This window comes from Cynocephalus volans, chromosome 1, assembly GCF_027409185.1.
Source record: "Cynocephalus volans isolate mCynVol1 chromosome 1, mCynVol1.pri, whole genome shotgun sequence".
Classification (NCBI taxonomy): domain Eukaryota; kingdom Metazoa; phylum Chordata; class Mammalia; order Dermoptera; family Cynocephalidae; genus Cynocephalus; species Cynocephalus volans.
This window is the reverse complement of record NC_084460.1, coordinates 274,604,506-274,628,503: the sequence shown is the minus strand read 5'-3', so window position 1 is coordinate 274,628,503 and position 23,998 is coordinate 274,604,506. Positions and strand designations below refer to the sequence as shown.

The window sequence follows — 23,998 nt, the reverse complement described above, 5'->3', positions numbered from 1 at the left end:
CATTAGCACATATTGGCACATTCAGCTCTCCTATTAGGAAACAATAAATTTGCTTAAATAGAACTTTTTTTCACTAGGAAGTTAATAGTTCATTAATCTCTGGTTACGGCTTTTTTTTCTGTCTTAAAAACTTAGTTTATCAGGACTATCTCTACTCCTTAACATATAAAGCTAAATGTAGTCTTGCTTATGAGAATCAGGACTTGTGTTCTTACTCTGGTTTTTTTGTTATCTAACCTGGCAGTAAGGGTCAAAGATGAGAGGACTTAAAAATGAACAGTCTGATGCTCAGGGACCAGAAATATACAAATGAAGATTGTACTAATGATCTTTATAAAAGGGCTTACTGAAGAATATTTTATAGCTTTTCCTAATAAAAAGTGGGTTTGTTCAATGATCATTTCATTCACGTTCAGGGTGCTTTATAGTTTTATTTATTTAGGAAGCTGGCCAGTACAGGGATACAAACCCCTGACTCTGGTGTTATCAGCACCACACTCTACCAAGTGAGCTAACGGTCAAGCCCCTAAGTTAGTCATTTTTGATAGGAAGTTTTGCATTTTAAGGCATTACTATTTTTTATGGTCTCAAAAATAAGCATGTATATTTGTACACATAAGTATACATTACACACCTGCCAAGAGATTGTTTTGGTTTACAAAAGATAGGTATACTTAGTTGGTTTTCTTAACATTTTATAGTCAGATTTTGTAACAATGTATTTACAAAAATTACGTAACAAGTGCACTGCCACATTTAAACTCATGAAAGGAAGATATCATCACAGGTAACTAGAAATGACTGTAAAACAATACTGTAATCCTGTTTTGCAGACTACTGCACGACGGAGATTAAGAAGTGAGAGCTCTTATGATATAGATAACATTGTGATTCCCATGTCATTAGTAGCCCCAGCGAAGTTAGAGAAACTCCAATATAAGGAAATACTTACTCCAAGGTGTGTATACTTACATCTTTTTTTTCTTTCTTCTTTACTTTAATAAATTTAAATTTTTGGAGTGAAGTTGGAATTTTAATTCATGAAAGAAGGATGTCCCCCACTTCCTTCCCTACTTATACAGCCATGGAGGGAAAATGGTGGAAGAAACCTTAAAATTACTCATGTTGAAGAAAAAGTGCCATAAATTATCACAACTTTATTTCTCAGTTTTTATAAAGAATTGGAAATCCTTAGACTGATTAACGTTAGTATTCTTAGAGGGTTTTTTTTCATTCAGTGATATTTAGGTACCTATTATGTATATGGCACTAAAAGGTACTTTAGTGATGTAAAAACTATAGCAACAAAAAATCCTTGCCTTTAAAGACAGAGGTGTGCACAAGGTTGCAAAGAATTCAAAGAAAGTAACTACCTTTTCAAGGAGCATTCCCACTGTAAAACAGTAAACCTGTGACAAAAATTGAGATTTTGATGTATTACCAACTTATCAGTAAACACATTAAATAAAAAGATGAGCTGGAAGATCTGAGAAGACATCCCTGAAGAAGGGAGAAGGTAGAGACAGTATTTACAAAGGGAGACCACAACAATGGCACACGAACAAGTATGCAAGGCTTAGCCAGATATTGAGGTTTTGTGTAGGTTGATAAGGGGGAGTTAGGACTGGAAACAGACTGTGGAGGTCCCTGAATGCCATACATAGATCTACTTCCTACTGGCCCTGAAGCTGACCAAACATTTTAGCAATGATAAAAGCAGTTTCTTAATATGAGTATGTTACCGGGAGGTAGAAATAGAAAAGGCTGGAAGCAAATAAGAGGTAGGTCACAACTGCAGTTGATTCCTACCCATCTCTACTCTAACTTCATAATTCTTCTTGTTACTTTATAATTACTTTGAGGTACTGAGAAAACTCTAATACTCTGGGAGGTATTATGAGAACTTCTATGGAGAATCTGTCAATATTTTCTACATAAGTAAGGAATATCATTTATTAAATTCTACAAGCAACAATGTTTTTCACTTTGCAGCGTAGGCTGGAGCTAGCTGCTTGGGCTGGTTGTTATAAATATAGGAGAATTCTGTGAGCCAGTTGTTAAACTATTGGTAGCTCAAAAGGGGCCATAATATGCATTTTCACATCAAAGAAACTGGCAAACACAAGTCTTTTTTTTTTTTTTGGCCAAGCCAGTTTATCAGCATACCACTACTTAATTCAAAGTCAGTAAATAATTATTACATATAAAATGCAGCTCTTCAGAAGAGACTGTTCACTGTAAGGCCAAAAGTAAAGCCTCATCTTCTCCTTGTCCTTTTCTCATAATACAAATGTTTTGCCTTTAAAAAACTAAAAGGTTAAAAGACAATCATCTGAATTATGGAAGTCCCAAGAAAAGAAAACACTAATGTACTTTGCTGTGCTTAAAGAATAGAAATGCTACATTTAGATAGATTAATAAAAACTGTTTGAAACTGGTTTGTATCTTCAACAGCTGGAGGATGGTTGTTCTTCAGCCTTTGGATGAATGTAATTTAGGTGAAGAAGAGGTAAGCTGCCTTTCATTAATGGGATAGTTGCAAGTTATGAAGTCTGCTTAATTTGACATTGAAGGAGCTAAAGGGAAACATAAGCCCTTTAACTTCTACTGATTTTTTCTTTTCACTTATGAAAAGAAAGTTCTTCAAAAAGGATGTTAATTCAATTAGAAAATGTTTCTGTGCAAATGACTGCAAAGTCAATAATGTATAAACATAAAGAGTAAAGAAAAGCAAAAATAAAATATACCATTTGCTTATATGAGTTGTTGAGATGTTGAATTTATGTGAATATCTACATTCCTTCTCAGTATTAATCATACTTTTCTGCATGAGGAGATTAGTCTTAATATTCAAGTCTACATTGCCATTTTCAAAATAATAGGGACAATTTGGCTTTTGAATTGAAAAATTTTGAACTTTGGAAAAGTAATGTGGCACACGTCATTTAATACCAATAAAGTCTAGGACAGTTTTTGTAATATTAATCAAACATTAATGTTTCTGTAGTGAAATATTCAAAGTGAGATACTAAAAATAGCATCACACCATTTCAGATCAGGCTGTGTCACCAAGTGAAATTATAAGGAACTTGTTTTTTCAGATTTTTGGATTTTGGAATTGCAGGTAAGGGATTATGGACCTATATGGGTAAAATTACATTATGACAAGAACAATTTCAAGGAAAAATACTGTATAACCAAACTAATTCCAAGGTGATAGTCTCTAGAAGCAGTTTTATATAGAAGACACTAGGTTTCTGTCACATAACAATCTTTCTATGCCCAGTGGCCCTGTTTTTCAACTACTAAGATTTACCCTTTAATGCCCTTCCCTCTTCTAACAAATTCCTGTCTAGTTCGGAATGATCCTAGCCTAGAAATCCAAATTCTTAACACCATAACCAAAGCTGTTACCCAGGCTAGAACTACAGATACGTCGTTCATTAAATTAATTCTGATTTATCTCAGGTGATCAGTTTTACTTCTCTTTGATGTTAAAATGTTCCTAAAACAGTGTGCTCCATAACAGGCAATCAATAAAAATTCTGTTGAATGAATAAAACATTAGGACTATTTTATAAAAGCTGTGGCAAATGGAAAGCACTGTGAACCCATCTGTCATCTAAGTTAAGTCTTAAAACATAAACCAATAATAAAAAAAGTTTTTTAAAAAAGTTGACTCTCTTCTTCCAGAAATTTGAAGCTCATCTTATAACATTTGTTTTCTTAACTTACACAGAGAGCATTTATTTTAGTTTGCTTCCTATTGTTCTTTAGATGAAGAAATATTTGAAACGTGTTCTCATATTTCAAAATGTTTCTGATAAAAGCAAAAATTTTTATTTCTAATTCCAGATAGAAGACCTTTCTGATGAAATCTTCTCCCTAAGACACAAAAAACACGAAGAGAGAGAGCAAGCCAGGTGGTCACTATGGGAACAAAGCAAGTGGCATAGAAGAAACAACAGGCAGGTGTTATAAATTTACAACCCAAAACCATGGAATGCATGTGGAATGAACAAAGTTTCTGAATGAATTTTGGGGGAGACTACCAAAAAGGAAAATATAATAATGTAACATCAGATATTTGTTCACTAGAGGTGAAACACTGCATATATTCTAAATATATTCGGGCTAATTACATGATTATGAAATCAGTTGCTGTATTTTATTGCACTCTATTCTTATGTTGTCAGCCGCAGGAATAGATTTAACTAGAAATTAATACGAAAATTCACTTTTTATATAAAGTAGGTCATTTCAATCTACTGTAACAGTGGCCCTAACACTGGGGACTAGATTCAGTTAATCCAGTTTAATGATAACTACTTCAAAAATGTTTTTCTTTAAAAAAATTTCTCAAGAAACCTGTCCAGTTTAAAAAGCAAATAATCTAATACTTTTAAAAACACAAAGACTTTGAGGGGAGAGTGTACAGATCATAGACATAATTAGTAATAACATATTTGAGAGAATCCCTGGTATTTTATATTTACATTTGGTTATTTTTATAAAGCCAAAACTCAAAAAGCAAGATCATGTGAAGTCTGGTAGTTACTTGAGTTAAGGGGTAGCTTTCATTTAATTAGTATCATTAAAATACATTTCTCTGCTTAGGTCTTAAGATTATCCAGATCTCTGTAGATCCTTGTTCCAAGATTTTTCCTAACATGAGAGATGTGAGATTCTGGAATTCTCATCTTTGTTCACATTCCAGGGACAACTTTCCAGAAGTACAGAAGAAAATGTGAATTGAGTCCTTAATGGATGATATTACAATAATTATAGAATTCCCTGGGAACTCAAAGATTGTAAAGGTCAAATAATTGCCCCTTCTTGTTTTCGAAATCAAAAGCACACCAAATAAAACACTACTATGAGTTGGCAAAATATTTCATTTCATAGTTATTTGACCTTTTGAGATATGAAAATAATAGCATCAGGAAGATCACATGAATTTTTAAAAATCTGTTTAAATAAAAGCTACTAAGTTAACATGACTTAACGATAACTTAATGTTCATAAAATGTTAAGACCTTGAGAAATAACAAATAATTATATATTTTCTTTTCTTGTCAGAATTTACAGTAAAAATGTTGAAGGACAGGACTTGCTTTTGAAAGAATACCCTAATGACTCTAGTAGCAGTCAGCAATGCACTACTGAAAGTCCTCTTGAGTTTCCTTCAGAAGGCCAAGGTCTGTGTGCACAGGGCTCACCTTCTTTAAATGAAAGTCAAGAAATGAAGGTAACTGTAATATATGACTAAACTTCTAAACTTTCTTTTAAGTGACTTTTAATTTTTTTTTACTTGTTTGTAGAAATTGCTTATTGCAAATTAAGTTTCATTGTTACATAAATTCGGTAAGACAATTCAGTAGAAAATGCTGGGTACAAATCAGGAGATCTGTATTCCAGTAGTCTAGTTTCATCACTAACTATAATCACTTTTTGTGTAACGTGTCAGTACCAATTTCCACCTACTCTTTTATCTACCAGGAAATGAGGATACCATCAATGTTTCCTCACCAAACAAATCTGATTAATGGAGAAAAGCACCTCGTACACAGTAAATGTTAGCTGCTATTTCTCTTAATCCTGATACAAAAGGTTTTTACTTGTTCCCCAATAGATCCAGTCCCCAACTCAAGGTGAGAATTTTCTAACACTGCAGTACCCATAAAGTTTGTGTACCTTTCTTCATAAACAGATGTTGAAAAAGAAGAACCAGATCTAGAATGGAGAGAGTGGAGACTATAGAAATTAATAGGCAAGTTGTAGGAAGCTCAGGAAAGAAAAAGTCAATAGATATCGGTAATAATGATGGAATGAAAATGAAGATATTTAAGTAGAAGCAGATCAAACTTAACACTTTCCCAAAGTGCTCTTAGGCTGAAAATGAAGACCAATGCCCTATGACAGCATTTTCTCTTCTTGGCAGAGGCTGAGTAAAGCAATAATTCCCAAAGGTCACTTAATTCTCAGCACGTTCCATTTTGAGTTGAGATATTTAGGTCCAAATAAAAATTTGTACATTTATGTGCTAAAAGAACAGAATTACAATTATTACAAAATTGACATTTACAGATTACTTGACATGTGAATTTAAACAAAATAAATTAGTTGAAACTTAACTGAAAATGTTTCCCCTTTCAGTCTTTGTGCTGGGAACGACGGGCTTTCCGCTGAAGGATGAAGACACAGCAGCCTTATTATACCAAGATGAAAAAAGGATCAGACTGAACGGTCAAACACAGCTCTCCATGATGAAATCTTTTGTACCAGTGCACCAGACAATGTACACCATCCAAAAAAGCAGTCAGATGGAATGGAAGAGTGTAAAACCTTTTGTCTAGGACTCACCCATGTTAAAAAATATAGGTGACAGGGAACAGGTTAAGAAAACTATGTAAGTGAAGTGAAGTGAAGACAGGAGGAAAAAAAGCCCTGTTCTGGATCTCTCACCACTTTGGTCACAATTCCAGAATCAGAGCATGTACTACTGCATGTATTAATCTTTTATGCTGTTTATGAAACAGGCAAGATAAGGCTCTTTTTCCTTCTTGAACCACAGGAGTAATTAGCTTTTCACCTACAGACAAGTGCTAGTCATTTGTGTTTATCATGCAAATTACAAGCACCAAGATATTAACTGCTGCAATTTTATGTCAAATCATATTACTGGGTAATTTTTAAGACTACAAACCCACACATACATACATATATATACACACACAAACCTGTGTGTCAGATGACAGCTGTTCTTTTTCCTATACACATGGTAATTCATTAAAATTGCCTCTGAAATATATTAGAATATACAAATACTTGTGTATAGAATATATCACATATGCACACACATATGTAGTTTTTAACAAAACACTGTCAGTGACTCACTCCACTTGAATATGTATGTATGAACTACCCTATGAAAATATAAACTGCAGTGTATATAAAGCACGGGTTTCCACTGATAAAAGATATCTAAAAGTCTTGACCATGGAGAGGGAGGGATTTTTTTTTTTTTTTTTAACATGTTTAACCAACAGTAGAAGTTATTTATGGAAATTGTTACACAAGATAACACAATACTCCTTTTTTCGAAATCACTGGTATCTGTTAGACTAACGCCTAACAGAATAAGACAAGGAAATTAGAATTAAATATTGATGCATTTTAAAACTATCACATCTTTGAAAACTCAACTTGCATTTTATCTACTTTATGTATCTCACAAAGAGAAGACACCAATTTAAAATGAGCAACAAACAGAAAAGTCCCATCCGTCTAAAATTTTTTAAATGGTTGTATTTCTAGCTAACTAGCTAGAAATTAGTAATTCTTGCTAGAATTAGTAATTAAATGGAATTACTAATTGCTAGCTAATGTAGAAATATTGTGTATTTCTAGCTAATTTGGTCATTCCTTGCCATAGCTTATTCTATTCAAAGAAACATCTATTCTTACTTGCATCCTAGATTGAGAATTAAATTTTTTCAAATTTTTAAAAATGAAAAGTGTACATTCAGGAAAATTCCTTTTGAAGCTACTATACCATTTTTTCCTATATGAAAGTTGAGGACAATTTATATGAATCACTTTTTGTCATATAAAAAAGATTAGTCAAGTTGTAGTGCCCATATAAGTGAAAATCCTGGCCACCTGGCCTAGTCTGTGGGATTTGACACTAAGTTTTTGTTAGAGACTGGAAACTGGTCCCTTTAAAGGGGGGAAAAATTCAAATTCAGTACTGACAAACTTTTGCTTGTAGTTTTACTGTACATTTATTTTTAAAGAAAAAGAAAACAAAAGCCAGACAAACTCAAGTTGTCCAGGCAAATAAACGCAAATCTTTGTTACGTCTGATATTATAATCTTCTATGTAAATTTTTTAATTAAAGTTATTTCTAAATGCCTTGTGTTGTTTGATTTGATCAAATGCCACCTATTCACGACACAAACCTTTCCTAAGCTAAAATAAAAACAAACATTGAGAAACAAATTTTACCTTGTAGTATAGGGAAAAAGCTAAGCAAGCTCTATTCTGTACATGTTAACATTCTTATTTTTCGAAACTTATTTCTCAAAACTCACAGGAGCTTCAACAAGTTTAATGATACTGGTCCTATTATTTCTTGCCATATTTATTACATAGCAAGAGTATTTAAAAGATGAAGTAGCTGACATATTTGTAGTCTCTGTATAATTTAGAACACAGTTATCAATATTTAGTTTATGGGTTAACTCTGTACCCTGTCACCTCTTAGCCTACCTGGTCTTTCTTGGAATAAAACATACATCCTTGAGGTCAAGATCCATAGTTCCAGAATATTCTCAGCCATCTGGTTCTGCTACAGGTTAAAATCAGATGAAATAAGACAATGTTAAGTAAAAGAAGCTTCTTTTGTCTAACATACCTCCCAAAGGCTCCATTTGTAAAAAGAGAACAGACCAGAAATCCTATGCCTTACTGGATCCTTTCCATGGTACCAGCCTATTGCTGAACTTTAATTTCTTCATTTGTAAGATGGGGACAAAAATTCCTGTCCTACAACTTACAGGAGTGATTTATAGATTTACTGAGACTACAAGAAAATACTTTATAACTCACAAAACTTAAATTTATATAATGCTAGCCACTTTGTATTGAGCATCCTCTAATCGAGGAGCAGTACTGGAAGCATTACATATATGTTACCTCTTTTAATCCTCAACACAACCCTGCATGGTTGTTATGATTACATTCAACATATAAACGAGTTATCAGAACTGCAACAAAGTGCAAAAAAAGTTGCTAAGGTCAAATAGGCTACAAAGGGGCACAGTCAGGATTCTACCCAATACTACTTCCAAATACAGGCTTCCTCTTCCTTTCTACTCAGAGTTAACACAGCAGCATTATTTAATGTCTTTAAGAATAGTGAGTGAGATTAAGAAACCCAGGGGTGGGGAGGAATCAACGAATAACCTGCTCAAAGAAAACACTGATAAAATCCATGCTTGAATTTTAGAACCCTTGGGCTTCATACATTGTTTTTATAGCCTTTATGAATCAAGTATAAAGGGAAAAAAAAATAAAAATTTCAGATGCAAGAATATGGTATGCCAACCCACGCAAACATATTGTTAAGTTCCAGTCTACTCATATTATCAAGCATAAAAACAAATCACAACTGACACAAAATAAGAAAAACATAGGACTTCCTCTGATTTTGGAAAAACAGCAAAAAATTCTGTTTAGAAATACAGAAAGTTTTTTCCATAGTAGCTACTATGCCCTCCTTAGGCATTAAGACACATTTCTGTTTGTAACTTTAATATAGCCATATTTTTACTCTTTATAAAAATCAAGTCTCCCAGTAAAAACAGGGTATTTCACACTAATTTTTAAATTGCATCTCTAAAAATGTAGTTATACACACCAATTTCTAACCTCTTAGAACATTCTGCACAATAGATTTTAATTAGTGGAATGAATAATTGCTCAGAAAAGCAGCACTGCCTCAATTGAGATATTATTTGGTAGTCAATATTACTGTTTTCTAGTAAACGGAGATTTCATGAGCAGAAAACATTGCGCTCCTTGTGGTTTCATCGATCAAGAGAACGTTTCTGAGCAGCTTCTGAGCAAACATTTCTTAACAGGTTGATCACAGATCTCGGGTCTTCACTCCTCATAATGGCACTGCCAGACACAATCATGTTAGCTCCCGCCTGGAAGAAGTAAACATTTAGGTTATGCCTCAAAGGAAGATGCAGAAGAGCCTAAAACAGAATTCCTGGACTAGAGTTTCTACCCTTGCATCTGTCAACACTTTATCTGTACAAAAGCTGCTTTGAGAAAAGCAGACTTAAGCAATATAAATCAATGAGGAAAGAAGTTAAAATGTTCACAAATGAGCACATGAAATTATTTTTAAATGTGTCTAAGAAATCATTGAACTTTTTGGTAAACCAACTCTACATAAACTATGCGGTATCTTTGCTAATATTTATATAAGGTTTAAAACCCTTTATTCCTCAATTCTATAAAGGTATTTTCCAATATATACCACTGCCTCCACAGATACAAAAAAAAATACTTTTAATCTTTGAATTATTTACATAAGTTTGTAGATAGTCTGAAAGGACAAATATTGCTAAAATGTGAAATTATCCATAATATGGCAACATCAAGTTGAAATAATTTCTCATTTTTATGTCAGATGCTTCACTGCATTCCAGAATGGTCTTGAGGTGGCTTAAAAAAGATTTTTAAGACAATATTTTTAATGTGAAAACAAAGAAATCAAAAAGAAAAGCAAATAAGATGGGTCCAAATTTAGCTCTGAGCTTCTGAGGATTTGACTCAGGGAACTCATTCTGTTATGTGATTCGTTGCTAAAAGAAAGGGTGAGAAGGGAGAGAACCACAGACAGAAAAATTTCTCCAATGAGACACTGTCACTTTTGACAGAGCATTACACCTCCAACAACATTTTTCACAGAAATTATAAAAATGAGTTTTACAGGGTTACCACTTAACATGTCTCTTCATTTAAGCAGGAATAGCATTACAGCAAAGCACAGTTCAGTAAAAAAGCCATACCACAAGGCCTCAAAAGGATATGTGCTCACTACTAATCATCTGGCCAGCCCCTCTTCCATAAATCTATCACTGCCAAACAGTGATAGGTATGTATCAAGCTGATAAGTTATACAAGTTGGAAGTGAATATACATAGCACTGCTGAACAAAAGCACGCCATGTAAGCTCTAATCTCCCACAGTGCTACAGGAAATGCTGACATCCTCTTACGAAGCTCAAGTGCCTAAGCTAAGCTAGCAACCTGAAGGAGGAAAAAACAAACAAACAAACAACAACTTATATCACGTCTACACAGAGGGCCAAAGGGGTGTTTAGATAGGGCCAAACTGGTATCAGGCCTAAATTTTCATCAAAAAATGGTCCAGTCAGTTGTTGGAAGGGACAAATTAACTAATACACCTAGGTTCTAAAGAAAAACATAACAAGGAGGTATCTTTTCTTCTCTATTTTAGAAAAATTTCTCACTCCAAGACTCTGGTATTTAATGATTTTCCAAAGGGCTGGCATTCAATATATTTTTTTCAAAAAAAAGAACTTTCTTCATCATTATTGAGATAACCAGAATTTACTATTTAACAATTTATGTGATTTTAGAATATTCACTTATTGCTTTTTATTTTAATAATTCTGCTTTTGAACAAAAAACACTTTTCCAAGAAAGAAAGTCAATTTAAGAAATGTAAGGGATATCTCTTTGGCCCAGAATACAATGTCCTGGAGATTATATTTGACATAAAATTGGTCTAATCACAGTGGAGCAGCAGTCTCACCTCTGCACATTTATGGACAGTGTCGGGACCTACTCCACCATCGACCTCTATATCCAAAGATGGGAACTGGGTCCTCAACCAGTGAACCTAGATATACACGAGGAAATAAGTAACTCCTAAAGTGGATATGTGGGGGTAAAAAACAACCAAAAAATCAAATAGACAATATTAGCCATTAAAACTCCAAATGTCTCCAATAGTATCTATATCAATACAAAACATTATTGGGGAAAACTTGCTTTTTAATGTGCTGAAACAAATTAAGTTTTATAAAACAAGCTTTGTTCTGTTTGGCAAGTGGTGTTAAATTTGTCATGGCTTTGCAGAGATTATACTTCATGGAAACAAGACAAAGACAAACCTTCAATATTTGATGAAAACTCTTAAGAGATCTAAAGGTTACAGAGATAACAGTTTCAAAACAGGATTTCAAGATAAAGGTGTAATAACTTTTCTGATTTCCAAAATCTAACTCAGTGTTTATCACACTGTATCACAACGATGTGTAGATATCCCTGTCTCCTCACCTTTGGAACAGGACGTATAAATACGTCTTGTCACTATATGCTTGCTGAGTGAACGCATAAAAGCCTCAACCAGAATCAATTACTTCTTTTACCTTTGGCATCATATCTTCCATGAATTTCTGCCCTCCAAACCCAGGTTCCACCGTCATAACCAAGGCCATATCTATTTGGTTAGCCCATGGTGCCAAATACTCAACTGTAGTTCCTGGTTTGATGGCAAGGCCAACCTGTAACAGAGACAAATTTGCTGCATCACATTAACAATTATTTCCATATTATATTATTGTGGCATATGAGGCCCGGTAGAAATATCTATTTTTATAAAAAGGTTCCAAAAGGTAGTAACTTTTAGAAAACATTAACAGAATATATAAATCCTATCTGACAAACTGGCTTCATAGCTGAAGAACAGCTGCTTATGCCAGGTCTTCTTTACCTATCATTTCCTGTTTTCCACCAAATCTTCCAAACTCTGAGAGTGAAAGCATAAAACATTACAGTTATCACTGACTTCTTACTTTCATCCCATTCTCCCGAATATCTTTAATCAAAGCTCCTGGGTTCTCAGTAGCCTCAAGATGAAAGGTGTATTGATTGGCTCCTGCTACAGCCATTGGCTTTACCCATTGTTCCGGCCTGGACACCATCATGTGCATGTCTGGAAAGAAAAGACACACCTCCTAAATATTACTGAAAGGAAACTACCTGGCTCATATCATTGAAGCAAGCCCACTACAGTTTATGCCATTTTGGATATAAACTCTTCTGGCCTCACAAGAATTGTTATTTAAATAGTTATATTTCAGTATAGGTAGTTTCACTTTGTCCTGAAGACAAGATTTTGGTTTCATTCATTTACAAAAAAACATTTATTCACAAAAAGTGCTGTATGTGAAAAGTAACAACTAAAAATCAGGAAACCCAGGTTCAGGAAATGTCACTCTAAAAAACTTAAAAGGAGCCCTATTATCTATGCAGACTTGTTTCCTCTAAGAAAGCTAAATTAAGTGATTCTTTCCATTTATTCTTTTGACCAACAATTACTGAATACTAATTGCATCGTTACCTTCTACAGGGCCCTAGGAATAGACCATGAAACAGATGAAAATCTCTGCTGTCATGGGGATTACATTCTCAGTGGGAGACACAAACAATAAACTAAGTCAGTAAAACACATACTAAGTTGGCTGTTAATAAGGCCAGTGTGGCTGAGGCAGGGGGTGTACCAGGAGAGCAGATTAGGTCAGAGAGGCATGCAGTGAGGAGAGACAACACAGCGTTCTTCAGGCCATCGGATTTTAGTCCAAATGACATGGGAGAAATACCACAGGATTGAGTGAAGAAATGACAAGATCTGACTGAGGAGTCTACTACGGCAAAAACCCACGTGAGAAACGATGAGACAGCAATTGAGGATGGCAAAAAGAGGTGGGATTCTGACAGTGTTCTGAAGGTACGACCAAGAGGAGTTGCTGAGGGAGCAGAGCTGGAGGGTGAGAGGAAACTCAGGACGGTGCCAAGGATTTTGAACTCAGCAACTAGAAGAACAGAACTGCCATTAACTGGGAGGCAGAAGACTGCGGGAGAAGGAACAGATTTAGGGGGAAGGACATGTAGACGAAAAGAAGCCTGACCTTCATCCTAATTCTAAAGCTCAATTCATACAAATGGGTAAGGGGAAAATGGGCATGGCCTTCTTACAGATCTCAACTTAAAACGTAATAGCATTTCAAAAGAAGGAGAGGACAGCTTTAAAGAGGCTAAACCAAGAAAGAACCCTGTGAAGAATCACATGCTGGAGAGATGGTAGGGAGCAAAGCTTTTGAGTTTTTCTGTTTTGCTAGAGGAAGCACATTTCTGACTTAGCTAAGATATATTTAAGAAAAGAATTCTAATATTCTAGAACTCAACCAAGATTATAAAATGCAATAAAGCTTTAAAAAATTTTCATGACAGGAGTATACAGTCTGACTACTGAAGCCAAGAATAACATTTATACTTCCAAACTAGCAAAAGTAATTAAATTAGAACATGTTTTAATAGGTAAAACTTTATTCTTAAAAAACGTATTTAATCTGATGTTTCTTATTTCTTTGTATTATAAAAAAGGAAAAATCAATCTGGTTTAAAATATCTAATTTACTCACTCCTTAAGTTACCAGACTGCTAAGTCATCCTTATTCAATCTCTAGCATGCAGTATCCTCTAGCAACTCTCTCCGAAGAATCTCAATGTTCATGAAGTCACTGTTTCAGCAAATCTGCTATAGTTAACATAACATTCTAGTATCAAGGTCCCTTTACACTCTTAAAATTACTTAAGACCACCACCAAAAAATATGGCTTATATGTAATTATAGATTTTAATTATGTGCTTATTGAATAAATCTATTACATATTTAAAATGGCATTGTTTTACATTTTTATAAGTCTCTAATGTCTGGTTTAACAGAAGACACCTGTATTCTCATTCCTGTTCTGCATCCAATTGCAAAATTGTGTTGCAATATACTGTTTTAGAAAGGGAGAAGAAAAGTGTATGGAAAAGGGAGGAGTATATTAATAGCCTTTTCAGATAAGTATGGACATCATTCTGATCCTAACCCAAAACTCAACAAGTGGTAATTTTATTAAGGTTAGCTGCAATGTACAATCTATAAACCCTATCAGTAAACTTTTCCCACTTAGTTACATTAAAACCCACTGGTTTATCCTACACTTTAAATGGATCTTTTAAGTAATGGTTCACTGAGTTACACAGATCTTCTAAATAGCGACAGATTTCATTTTATACTAGCCTAAAATCACACATTTGTTTAAATCACTACAGATCTCATCAGAAAAGCTATTAAAGTATTGGGAAGCTGTCTAGCTCACAGTGGTAAAATACAAGTTTTCCAAAATTCTAATTTTCCTTTGCAAGCTCCAACTATATCAGTGGCAACAAAAACTGACAAAACCCCTGTTTTCCTTGAAGTGAAAGGCTCAATTTTTTAATTTTAAGGAAAACATCAGTAAAATAGTCAAGTCTGAAAAATCACAGTGAAAGGCTCAGTTAATTTTAAAGAAAATGTCAATAAAATAGCCAAGTATGAAAAACTATAGTTCACCTGTCAGTTACTTTCAAGTAAAAATGGCACTCAGGAAAAAAGCAGCTAGTTTAGATCATAACTCAAACTATGGCACAGTGGTTTTCCTTGAGAAAACCATCATACTCCAGTATATGGCAAAAGTGCTATACATGTACTTTCTACTTTGTCACACAAAATATTAAAGACATGTTCTGAAAGATCTAAATTTTTTAAAATTAATAATTTGTATTGCTTCCTCAAGGGTAATTACTGCAAAAGCAAGGCAATGAAGAACATGACTACTGGTATAGCTCAATACCAGATCACCACGTGATCTTAAAAATCTTACACATTATCCTATGACCTTCAATGGAGCATATTTAGGCCCCATCTATAGAAAGCTCCAATTTGTATGAAATAAATAGCTTCTAGACTACAATGCAATCAACTGATTCATAAATTCATTTAAAAATTGCACTATGCCCCAATCATGTGTCTATGTTTAACTCTGAGAAAACCACAGTAAACAAGTGATTCAATCCCTGCCCTCACGAAGTTTATAGCATGATAAAAGTAATCTCAGATTGCAGGAATTTCTAAGAAAATCAACAAGGTGATAAAATAACTGAATAAAGGTTAATTTAGGATAAGGAGTCAGAAAGGCCTCCCTGAGGAAATGACAAACAACTGAAGCCCAAAGATGTGGCAGCCAGCCAAGTGAAGAACTTTCCAGACAGATTTGCAAGGGCCAAGGCTGTGAGGCAGGAAAGAGTTTGGCTTGCTACTGGAGTCAGGTAGTTGAGGCTCCAGCATGGGGCAGAGGGAGAGGTGTACAAAGTGAACTGGGAAGTTAAGAAATCAACCATCCACCTCTACTTGAGCAACACATCCAGCTTCAGATGGCTTAACACCCACTTACCAAAGAAAGGGTCCTGGCCTAGCTGCTTTCGGAGGCTTTCTACCACAGGGTGACCAAAGGTGATGTTGGGAACAAAATGCCTACAAGACAAACAAAGTCTTACTCTGAAAATGTTCTTGATTCAGTTTCTATATTCCCAATACAAATTCTGATGAGGGCAGAGGGGATTGTCTGGGATGGCAACATTTTTCAGTGTAATACTTAAAATCATCAGTATTAAACAACACTAAAAATACTTGGATAATTTCTTTTTTACAAAGCTTATCTATCTCCTTGATATTTCAACAAATCATGTCACATATATCTTTTGTGTGTATATCACATATACCTTCATAATGATTTAACTCTACAATCCATAACCCATGACAGGAAGAAATGAAAAGATGACAAAATCAAAACCCAAAAGTTTTATGACTTGCCCAAGTCACACACTGGTCAGTAAGTTCTGGACTTCGATACAGGTCTCCCGAATCCTAGTCTGACAGAGGAAGTCTGTGGCTACCTCTAATTCACTTCTATCACAGGGCACTAAATGACAGTTTATTTAAACTTTCTTACAGATCACCAGTAAAGACACTTCATAAGTTTATAAATAATAGCCACCTCTTACTGAGGGTTCACCACATGCCAGGCACTGCACCTTCCTACATTTCATTTTCACAACAGCGTTGTAAAGTAGATACTGTTATTATCCCCACCTGAAGAGCACGGAATAAATAATATCCTTAACTCACCCAGTTAATAATTTGTGGAGGCAGGATTCAAAGTCAGTCTGCCCGCATATCAGAAGCAAAGCACTTTAACCTTTAACCTACTACATTTAATCCTTTTGTTCCATCACTAGCTCACTTAAATATTTAACAAAAGCTCTATATGTAAATACAATGCTAGATGCTTCAGGGTACTGTTTTATAAAGGAATATATTAGAGCTCCCAATACGCTAGGAGAGTTTACAATCTCACCGGCAAGAGATGGCAGAGATGGCTATGGACTCACCAGAGTTCACGACCTACTGCTACAGTATGGTTGTCAGTGGGAAGCCAACCCGGCCAAGGAATACATTTCCCAATTCCTATTACATCCAGGAGGCCCATGTGACTAGTTCTCACCAGTGGAGTGTGTGTTTAAGTGATGTGTATCACTGCAGAGTCCAGAAGGTTAAGTAGTATTTCTTTTCAACTCTCACTTTACCTTTCAGCCAATAAAGCCTTAAGGAATGGCAGAGCCACAGGATGAAGAGGACTATGTCCCTGAATGACTGCACGGAAGGACAAACACTGAACTGTTACATGAATGAGAAACAAATTGTAATAGTAAGCCACTGAAATCTGGGGGGTTTTTTTGTTTGTTTGTTTTGTCTTTTTCGTGACCGGCACTCAGCCAGTGAGTGCACCGGCCATTCCTATATAGGATCCGAACCCGCAGCGGGAGCATCGCTGCGCTCCCAGCTCCGCACTCTCCCGAGTGCGCCACGGGCTCGGCCCTCTGGGTTTTGTTAAAGTAGCACATATTACCCTACATGAGTATTACAAGAAAAGCTAAACAATAACAAGTAGGAAATATGTGAGTATAGATAAAACGGATAAAAGTAAGAGCAAGTATTGCAGAATGTTGAAAGAGAAGATCACTAGATTACAAAACAAATAGGATTTGTAAACATGGGGAAAAAAATGAAGCAAAAGGTGAAAATGAAGCAAAGGCAGAAATAGGGAAGTTATGTTCAAAGAAGGGGGAAATAGCTTGACCAGCTGGACTAGAGTAAAAATGGCCGGAGGACCCTGTGTCACACTGAGGTTGCCAAATGCCAGCGCAGCTGTTTGGACTTAATCCCACTGTAAATACAAAGGAAGATTATAAAGAAAGAAACAAATAATAAATAAGACAGACTAGGCAATACATTACAAGAAGGAAGCTAAGAGGTGTTAGTAAGTGGTAAGTAACAGTAAGAATGACAAGGACAAGCAAAACTTACAGGATTTGTTAACTGATTAGATGGGGGGGACAGGCAGGGGTTAAAGAGAGAATAAGCCATAGGCCATAGTCAAGGTATTAGGTTTAGATGACAGGAAGAATGAGTGTTAATAAAAAACAAACTTATACATAGGCCAGGCATGGTTCTAAATACTTTCCAAATATATATATATATATATATATATATATATATTTTTTTTTTTTTTTTTTTTTGTCTTTTTCATGACCGGCACTCAGCCAGTGAGTGCACCGGCCATTCCTATATAGGATCTGAACCCGCTGCAGGAGCATCGATCGCTGCGCTCCCAGTGTCGCACTCTCCAGAGTGCACCACGGGCTCGGCCCAATACTTTCCATATATTAAATCACTAAAATCTCACAACTACCCAACGAGGCAGGTACTGTTATTATTTGTACAGATGAGGAAAAGAGGCCCAAGGTCACACACCCTAAAGTAAGTGCTGAAGGCAGGAGTTAAATGCAGACAATACATGACTACAAGAGGCTCTTAACTACTATGCTCACCTGCTCCTACAATGACAGCTAATAACTAACAGAAAAAAAAAGTCCAGGGGACAAGAGACTTAAGAGAGGTCAGAATTCAGGACACATCTGAGAGGGACAGGTAAGGTGGATGGATGGAAACACTTTCACTCACTAACATGTTGGTCCTTGGAGGCTGGATTTCTAATATTTACCACATTATTCTACCATTTGCCTAAGAGCAATTAATTGCCAGGGTTATGGATAAGATGTGCGTATTTATATAAAACTTGAAATAAGGGTCAGGTAAGCAGACAATAAGGCCCATAGAAAATTTTACAACTGAGAGATGTGGATTTCATACATTGTTCTTTTAATATGCTGTCTGGCCTTGGAAGTAGTTTTTTGTCTCAACCTCAGTTTCACTTACCATGCAAATAAAAATATAACCACATCCTGAGAAAATATGTGAATTAAACAAATACACTTTTACTTTACTGGGAAACACAAGCATAACATATAAAACTACTAGCCCCAAATTATGTGATAAATTTGTGCTACTGAAGATGAATTTGATGCATTAGGTTTACCAAGCACACTAGAAAAACAAAAATGCGCCAATATTCTCAAAAATGTTTATAGCTAAGCCTTAACAAAGAAGGGTTACTGCAGTGGATTGAATGTCCACCCCCAACTTATCAAAACTTAATCCCCACTATAACTGTTGAGGGTGGGAAATCTTATTATGGTAATTGAAATGTCGGGCCTTCAAGAGGTGATTAGATTGTCCTCACAATTGTGAATGGTTTAATGGTGGTCATGGGCATGATTCTGAGGGCTTTAAAAGGAAAGCAGAGGAGGAGCTATCTCTCTCTGCTCCATCATATTTGCCATATGACACCCTGAGTTGCTGCAGTCACCACCAGGACAAGGCCTTCACCAGATGTGTTCCCTGGACTTTGGACTTCCCAGCCTCTGCAACTGTAAGCAATAAACTGTGTTTCTTACAAATTACTGAGTTTCAGGTATTTTGTTATAAGTAACAGAAATGGACTAATACAGCTACAAAGCCAAGCATAAAGTCATTGCCCCAAATCTGCCTGACAATAGTAACCATGGGAGCACTTGCTACAAATGGACTGATTTAAAGGTTCTACTTCAACCCCAGTGACTCCAAAGACCTGGGAATCTGAATTTTTAACATATGTCCCAGGGTGTTCTTATCAGAACAGCTTGAAAAACACTAAATTATTTTACTCTGATAAAGAGAAATTCATCAAAAAGTCTGCTTCACCATTATCTTACTCTGCCTTTTCTTCCTTGATAGTACTGCCTGGAATAACATCTATAAGAAATAAAATGCAATAAAAAAAAAAAAATCTCCTTTTCCCTGGAACTTACTGGAATTAAACTATAATTGTTTGTAACACAGGGATATAATTATTTTATTTTATCTCTCATCGTGTTCCACTGTCAGTCTTAAACTTTACATATAATTTAACTGTATGCAATCTATTTCAGACAGATCAAAACTTTACCCTATCTCCCAACAAGGCAAAGATCGTAAAAGGATTAAGGTATACAGTGTATCAAGACTGTAGCCAGAAAACAATCTTCCTGTGAATCAAGAACTACAAACTCCTAAGTCAACGTGGGTTGGCAGGTAACAACAAGGAGCAAAACAGAACAGATGGGGACAGGGGACAAATGAAAAACACCTGGCTTAGCTAAAGGTGGCTGACTCATTCAGCACAAATCCAGTGTGGCCCTGTGAGACTGTGTGCCAGGAAATCTTTGGATTTTTTTCAAAAGCCAGAATTGTAGTATTAATGTGAAATTTCCCCAATTTTAAATCCTGGTAATTTAGAAATTGCTTATTTGCTGTTTCCATGCTTAGGATCAACACATACCCATCATAGTCCTGTGGACACATTTATGTGTTTTCCAGTTTTTTTTCCAGGGAATCAACTTACCCCTTACTCCACATATCCAACCATACTAGTCGTACCGCACTTTCCACAGTGTTCCCAAAACTAGTTTCTGACTTTCTAGATGAAGAAATTCAGTTTTAATTAGAAGAGAAATTGGGGGCAGGGGAGGGGAAGACTAGAAAACAAGTACATCCAAAGTATAATGTGGGATGAGATTTTTAAAAGGGGTCAGGAAAAAAAGAGAAACCCAGAGGTGGTAGCAAGAGGGAAGGTACTTTGTAGCTGGCCACCTTTGGAAAGGTAGTCCACAGCCCTGCTTTCATCATGGCACACCTCTGGGGCACTGGCACCAGCTCTTCCAGGCTCTGCCTCTTCTGGTGGGACATCAGGGAAGGGGTTGAACCTCCCTATACTGGGTTCCTCCTTTGCAAAGGGGAATAAAAATAGCTCTTTCCTCAAAAAATTGTGAGGATTAAAAGGGAAAGAGTTTTAAAAGTGTGCATGCAGAATTTGCTTTTCCAAAACAAGGTGTTTCTTAGCAAAGGAGAGATAGCAATAAAAAACAAATACTTTCTCTTAATAAGTTCAGCATCTGCCATAGGGGTGGGAAGGGGCAAAAGCGATTCCTTAGAGATCCCTTCTATTATGATTAAGCCATTTACTCATTTAACTAATTATAAGGTAAGCTTGTCATGGTGCTTCATCTGCAGAGAAAATAGAGGTGAACAACAGACAGACCCTGCTCTCAGGAAGGTTATAGTATAGTAGGAGAGACATGAAATAAATACCAAAAGTAAGTGCATAAATTATTAGTTCCTCTTTGAGGTCGGAGAATGTCTTAATCATTCTCTGTAGCCCAGGACCCACAGAAAGCATTTAATTTTTGAGACAACACGAGCTGTTGCATTGCTTCCAACCCTGACTCCACCACCTTCTAACTATGAGGCCATGGGCAGATGACTCAACCCTTCTGTACCCAATAACTCACTGTCAAATGTTGGTGGTCATAACAGCACCAACCTTAATCCACAAAAAGCACCACAACAGAAATGGTCAGGTGCTCATATATATTGCTACTAAGGTTATCATTCATATTACTGATTGGTTAACTAAAACAAATTATTTTCCCCCTCCAGTCACTTTCTCATACATGACTTAATTTAAAATCAAATAGCTTTCTGTGTCAGTCACACATACGAGGATACCTCAAAAAGTTCACGGAAAAGTGTAATTAAAAGATAATATGAATCTTTCTACGAACTTTTTGAAGACATTTTGTATACATGTAGGCTGTTCCATCCTGAGACACTTTTCTTTTTTCTGTTCACACCTACGTCTTTTCTAAGGAAAAAAAAATGCAGCTAACCATCTCTGAGATACACAATGCATTCAGTGCATTACCCATGAAAGTTTAGGGCTTTCAAGCAAAGGTGCCCAAAATATATAAATAGAATTACATATGATGACAAACTAACAAGCAAGATTTCATGAGAGGTAATATTTACTAACCTCCTTACACATTTAGGCTATAATTCTTAGTACTCTAAGCTCAGGGTTTTCCCATCATCAGTTGGGCAGACTCTTAAGGCAACTGGGTGGAATGCAAAAGAAACAACAGATTTAATTAAACAAAGGAAGACAAAACTCTTACAAGTGAGTGACACTTTAAAAGGAAGTAATTAATCATCTTTTGTAAATAACACGAATCTGCAAATTTGAATGAAGACACAGAGGTTTTACCTATTTGAAACAAATTTATTTTTCTATCCCAATTCAAGGTAAGGACTTTTTATGAGTTTATGGCCAGGTAACAGTGGGGCTCAAAGAACTACCTGGCAAACCCAAGAAGATCCAAGTTCCAAGTCTGTCACAATCTAGTGTACTCTTGAGGGAATCTTACTGTTTTCTCTAGGTTTCCTCATTTTATGACCAACTTAAGAAACTAGTATGCTGACTGCAAATAATAGTATGTGCTATAACTACAGCGCTCAAAAATTACTTACAAAAAACTGACCTCCCTGAAGAGCAGGGTGCCTGAAGAAAAAATAGACAGGAAAATCAGAATTCGAATAACGACACAATCACTAACAATTATAGAGAATTTACTATATGCCAGGCACTGTAAACTTTAGGTGTAGCCGCTCATTTCTTCTTCCAATGATGCCTAAGCGGTAGGTTCGATGGGTACTCCCATTTTCCAAATAATGAAACGGAAGCTCAACGAGGTTAAGTGGCTTGTCCAAGGTAATCCAGCAAGTGGCAGAATTTGGCAATCTCGCTCCAGGTGCCACGCTCTTAATCGATGCACAAGTCTGCCTCCCCAGCTTTGCCTCTAACTAGCTATATGAGCTTGGGCAAGTCATGCATATCCCCTTGGGCCTCAGTTTCTCTAACTGAAAATGAAAGAATGTCTTAGAGATGTAAGGTCGCTTCCGAGTCCTAAGGGCTACAAGACCACACGTAACGGAGTGGGGGGAGGGGGGCGGAGGGAAGAGTTGAGGCTTGGGACCCGGCCGCAGCCCAGCATGCCGCGTCAGATCTGCTCAAGTCAAGGCCTCCAGAGCTCCCAGCCCAGTCCCCTTCTCAGTACCGAGTTCAGAGAGAGGAGCTCCGTGGCTCAGGAATGCCGTGCATCCAACAGGCACTCAATAAAGGTGCGCCGATCCCGCCCCCGCGCCGCAAGCCCGACCCCAGCCTGGAGGAGTTACCCGTCCATTACATCCAGGTGCAGATAATCGGCCCCAGAGTCTAGCATCCGGAGGCACTCGGCCCCTAAATTGGCCAGGTCGCTGTTGAGGATGGACGGGCCAATCTTGCAGCCCGACGCCATGGTGCTTTCACCCCACGAGCCAAGGCGTCGCTACAATTGGGCTTGAGGCTTCAGCCCCGCCCCTTCCCCACACAGTCTTCCGGACTCCACCGGAAGCAGCAGCCCTGAGGCGAGGAAGTCCCGCCTTCTCCTGGTGGGAGGGGCTGCCGCTGACGGCCTAGGGGCGGGGCCTGGGGCGGGGATCCTTTCTCTTCCTTCTGGCCTTGATTTGTTCTTTTTTTTTGTCGGCTGCGGGGTAAGGGGATCCGAACCCTTGACCTTGGTGTTATAACACCACTCTCTAACCAACTGAGCTAACCGGTCAGCCCTATTTTGGAGGGGGTGGCCGGCAGGTAAGGGGATCCGAACCCTTGACCTGAGCTTTTCTTACTCTCTTTTCGGGTCTCCATTCCTCGCAGTACTCAGGGAGATTTCTTAAGCCTTTCCGCTTTACTTCCCTGTGGTTCTCTCTACTGGCTCTTGACGGCACTTTCCTTTTTGTTTCTTCATTTACTTTGCTTATGCGTTGCTTTCCTTTCCTCTCCAGCCTCTGCGCTTGCCCGTTAAAAAAACAACAAAAACCTTCGTCCCTCTCGTCTCCTAGAGCAATTCTTACGAGCTGGAGGAATCTGCAAGATACCAGTTCGTGCCCTGGCAAGTCACTTCTCCCTGCCCCGGTGTTCTCATCTGCAGACAGTGCCCAGCGTTTAGGGTTGTTATGAGGACTGTATGAGCGAATCCAGGTAATGCGCCCAGTACGATGCCTGGTGCTCAGTACGAAATGGTGATGGTTAGTATTATTATTACCCTCCTTTTCTGTTTCTGCCCCTTGTCCCTCTTACCTTCTTTTTTAGTTTTTCCCTCTTAGCAATGCTCATTGACAAATTGTGGTGCATTTGTTTACTGTTCAGACACAATCCAGAAATGGGTA

The 23,998-nt window shown here is 36.8% G+C and overlaps 2 protein-coding genes across 4 annotated transcripts in view; one reads left to right on the top strand and one right to left on the bottom strand.

Moving 5' to 3' along the window:
* Positions 1-7,909, top strand: part of KANSL1L (KAT8 regulatory NSL complex subunit 1 like) — a 124,730-nt gene extending 116,821 nt beyond the window's left edge. Inside the window, 7 exon segments of the mRNA XM_063092705.1 lie at positions 834-958; positions 2,455-2,509; positions 3,856-3,968; positions 5,080-5,248; positions 6,157-6,175; positions 6,178-6,222; positions 6,225-7,909. Coding sequence (XP_062948775.1) covers positions 834-958; positions 2,455-2,509; positions 3,856-3,968; positions 5,080-5,248; positions 6,157-6,175; positions 6,178-6,222; positions 6,225-6,385 — 687 coding nt within the window. The 3' untranslated portion in view covers positions 6,386-7,909.
* On the bottom strand, positions 7,773-23,096 carry RPE (ribulose-5-phosphate-3-epimerase). 3 transcript variants are annotated; one of them, XM_063092718.1, is made up of 6 exons: positions 22,967-23,096; positions 15,873-15,952; positions 12,402-12,541; positions 11,976-12,110; positions 11,357-11,443; positions 7,773-9,714 (listed from the first exon to the last, which is right to left on the bottom strand). In XM_063092718.1, the coding sequence occupies exons 1-6, from the start codon at positions 23,086-23,088 to the stop codon at positions 9,592-9,594; spliced, it is 687 nt and encodes a 228-aa protein (XP_062948788.1). In that variant the 5' UTR covers positions 23,089-23,096; the 3' UTR covers positions 7,773-9,591. The 3 variants fall into 3 exon arrangements, with proteins under 3 accessions (XP_062948788.1, XP_062948797.1, XP_062948808.1); XM_063092727.1 differs by lacking the exon at positions 11,357-11,443; XM_063092738.1 differs by lacking the exon at positions 15,873-15,952 and having other exon boundaries at positions 22,967-23,055.
* Between the last annotated feature and the right edge of the window lie 902 nt (positions 23,097-23,998).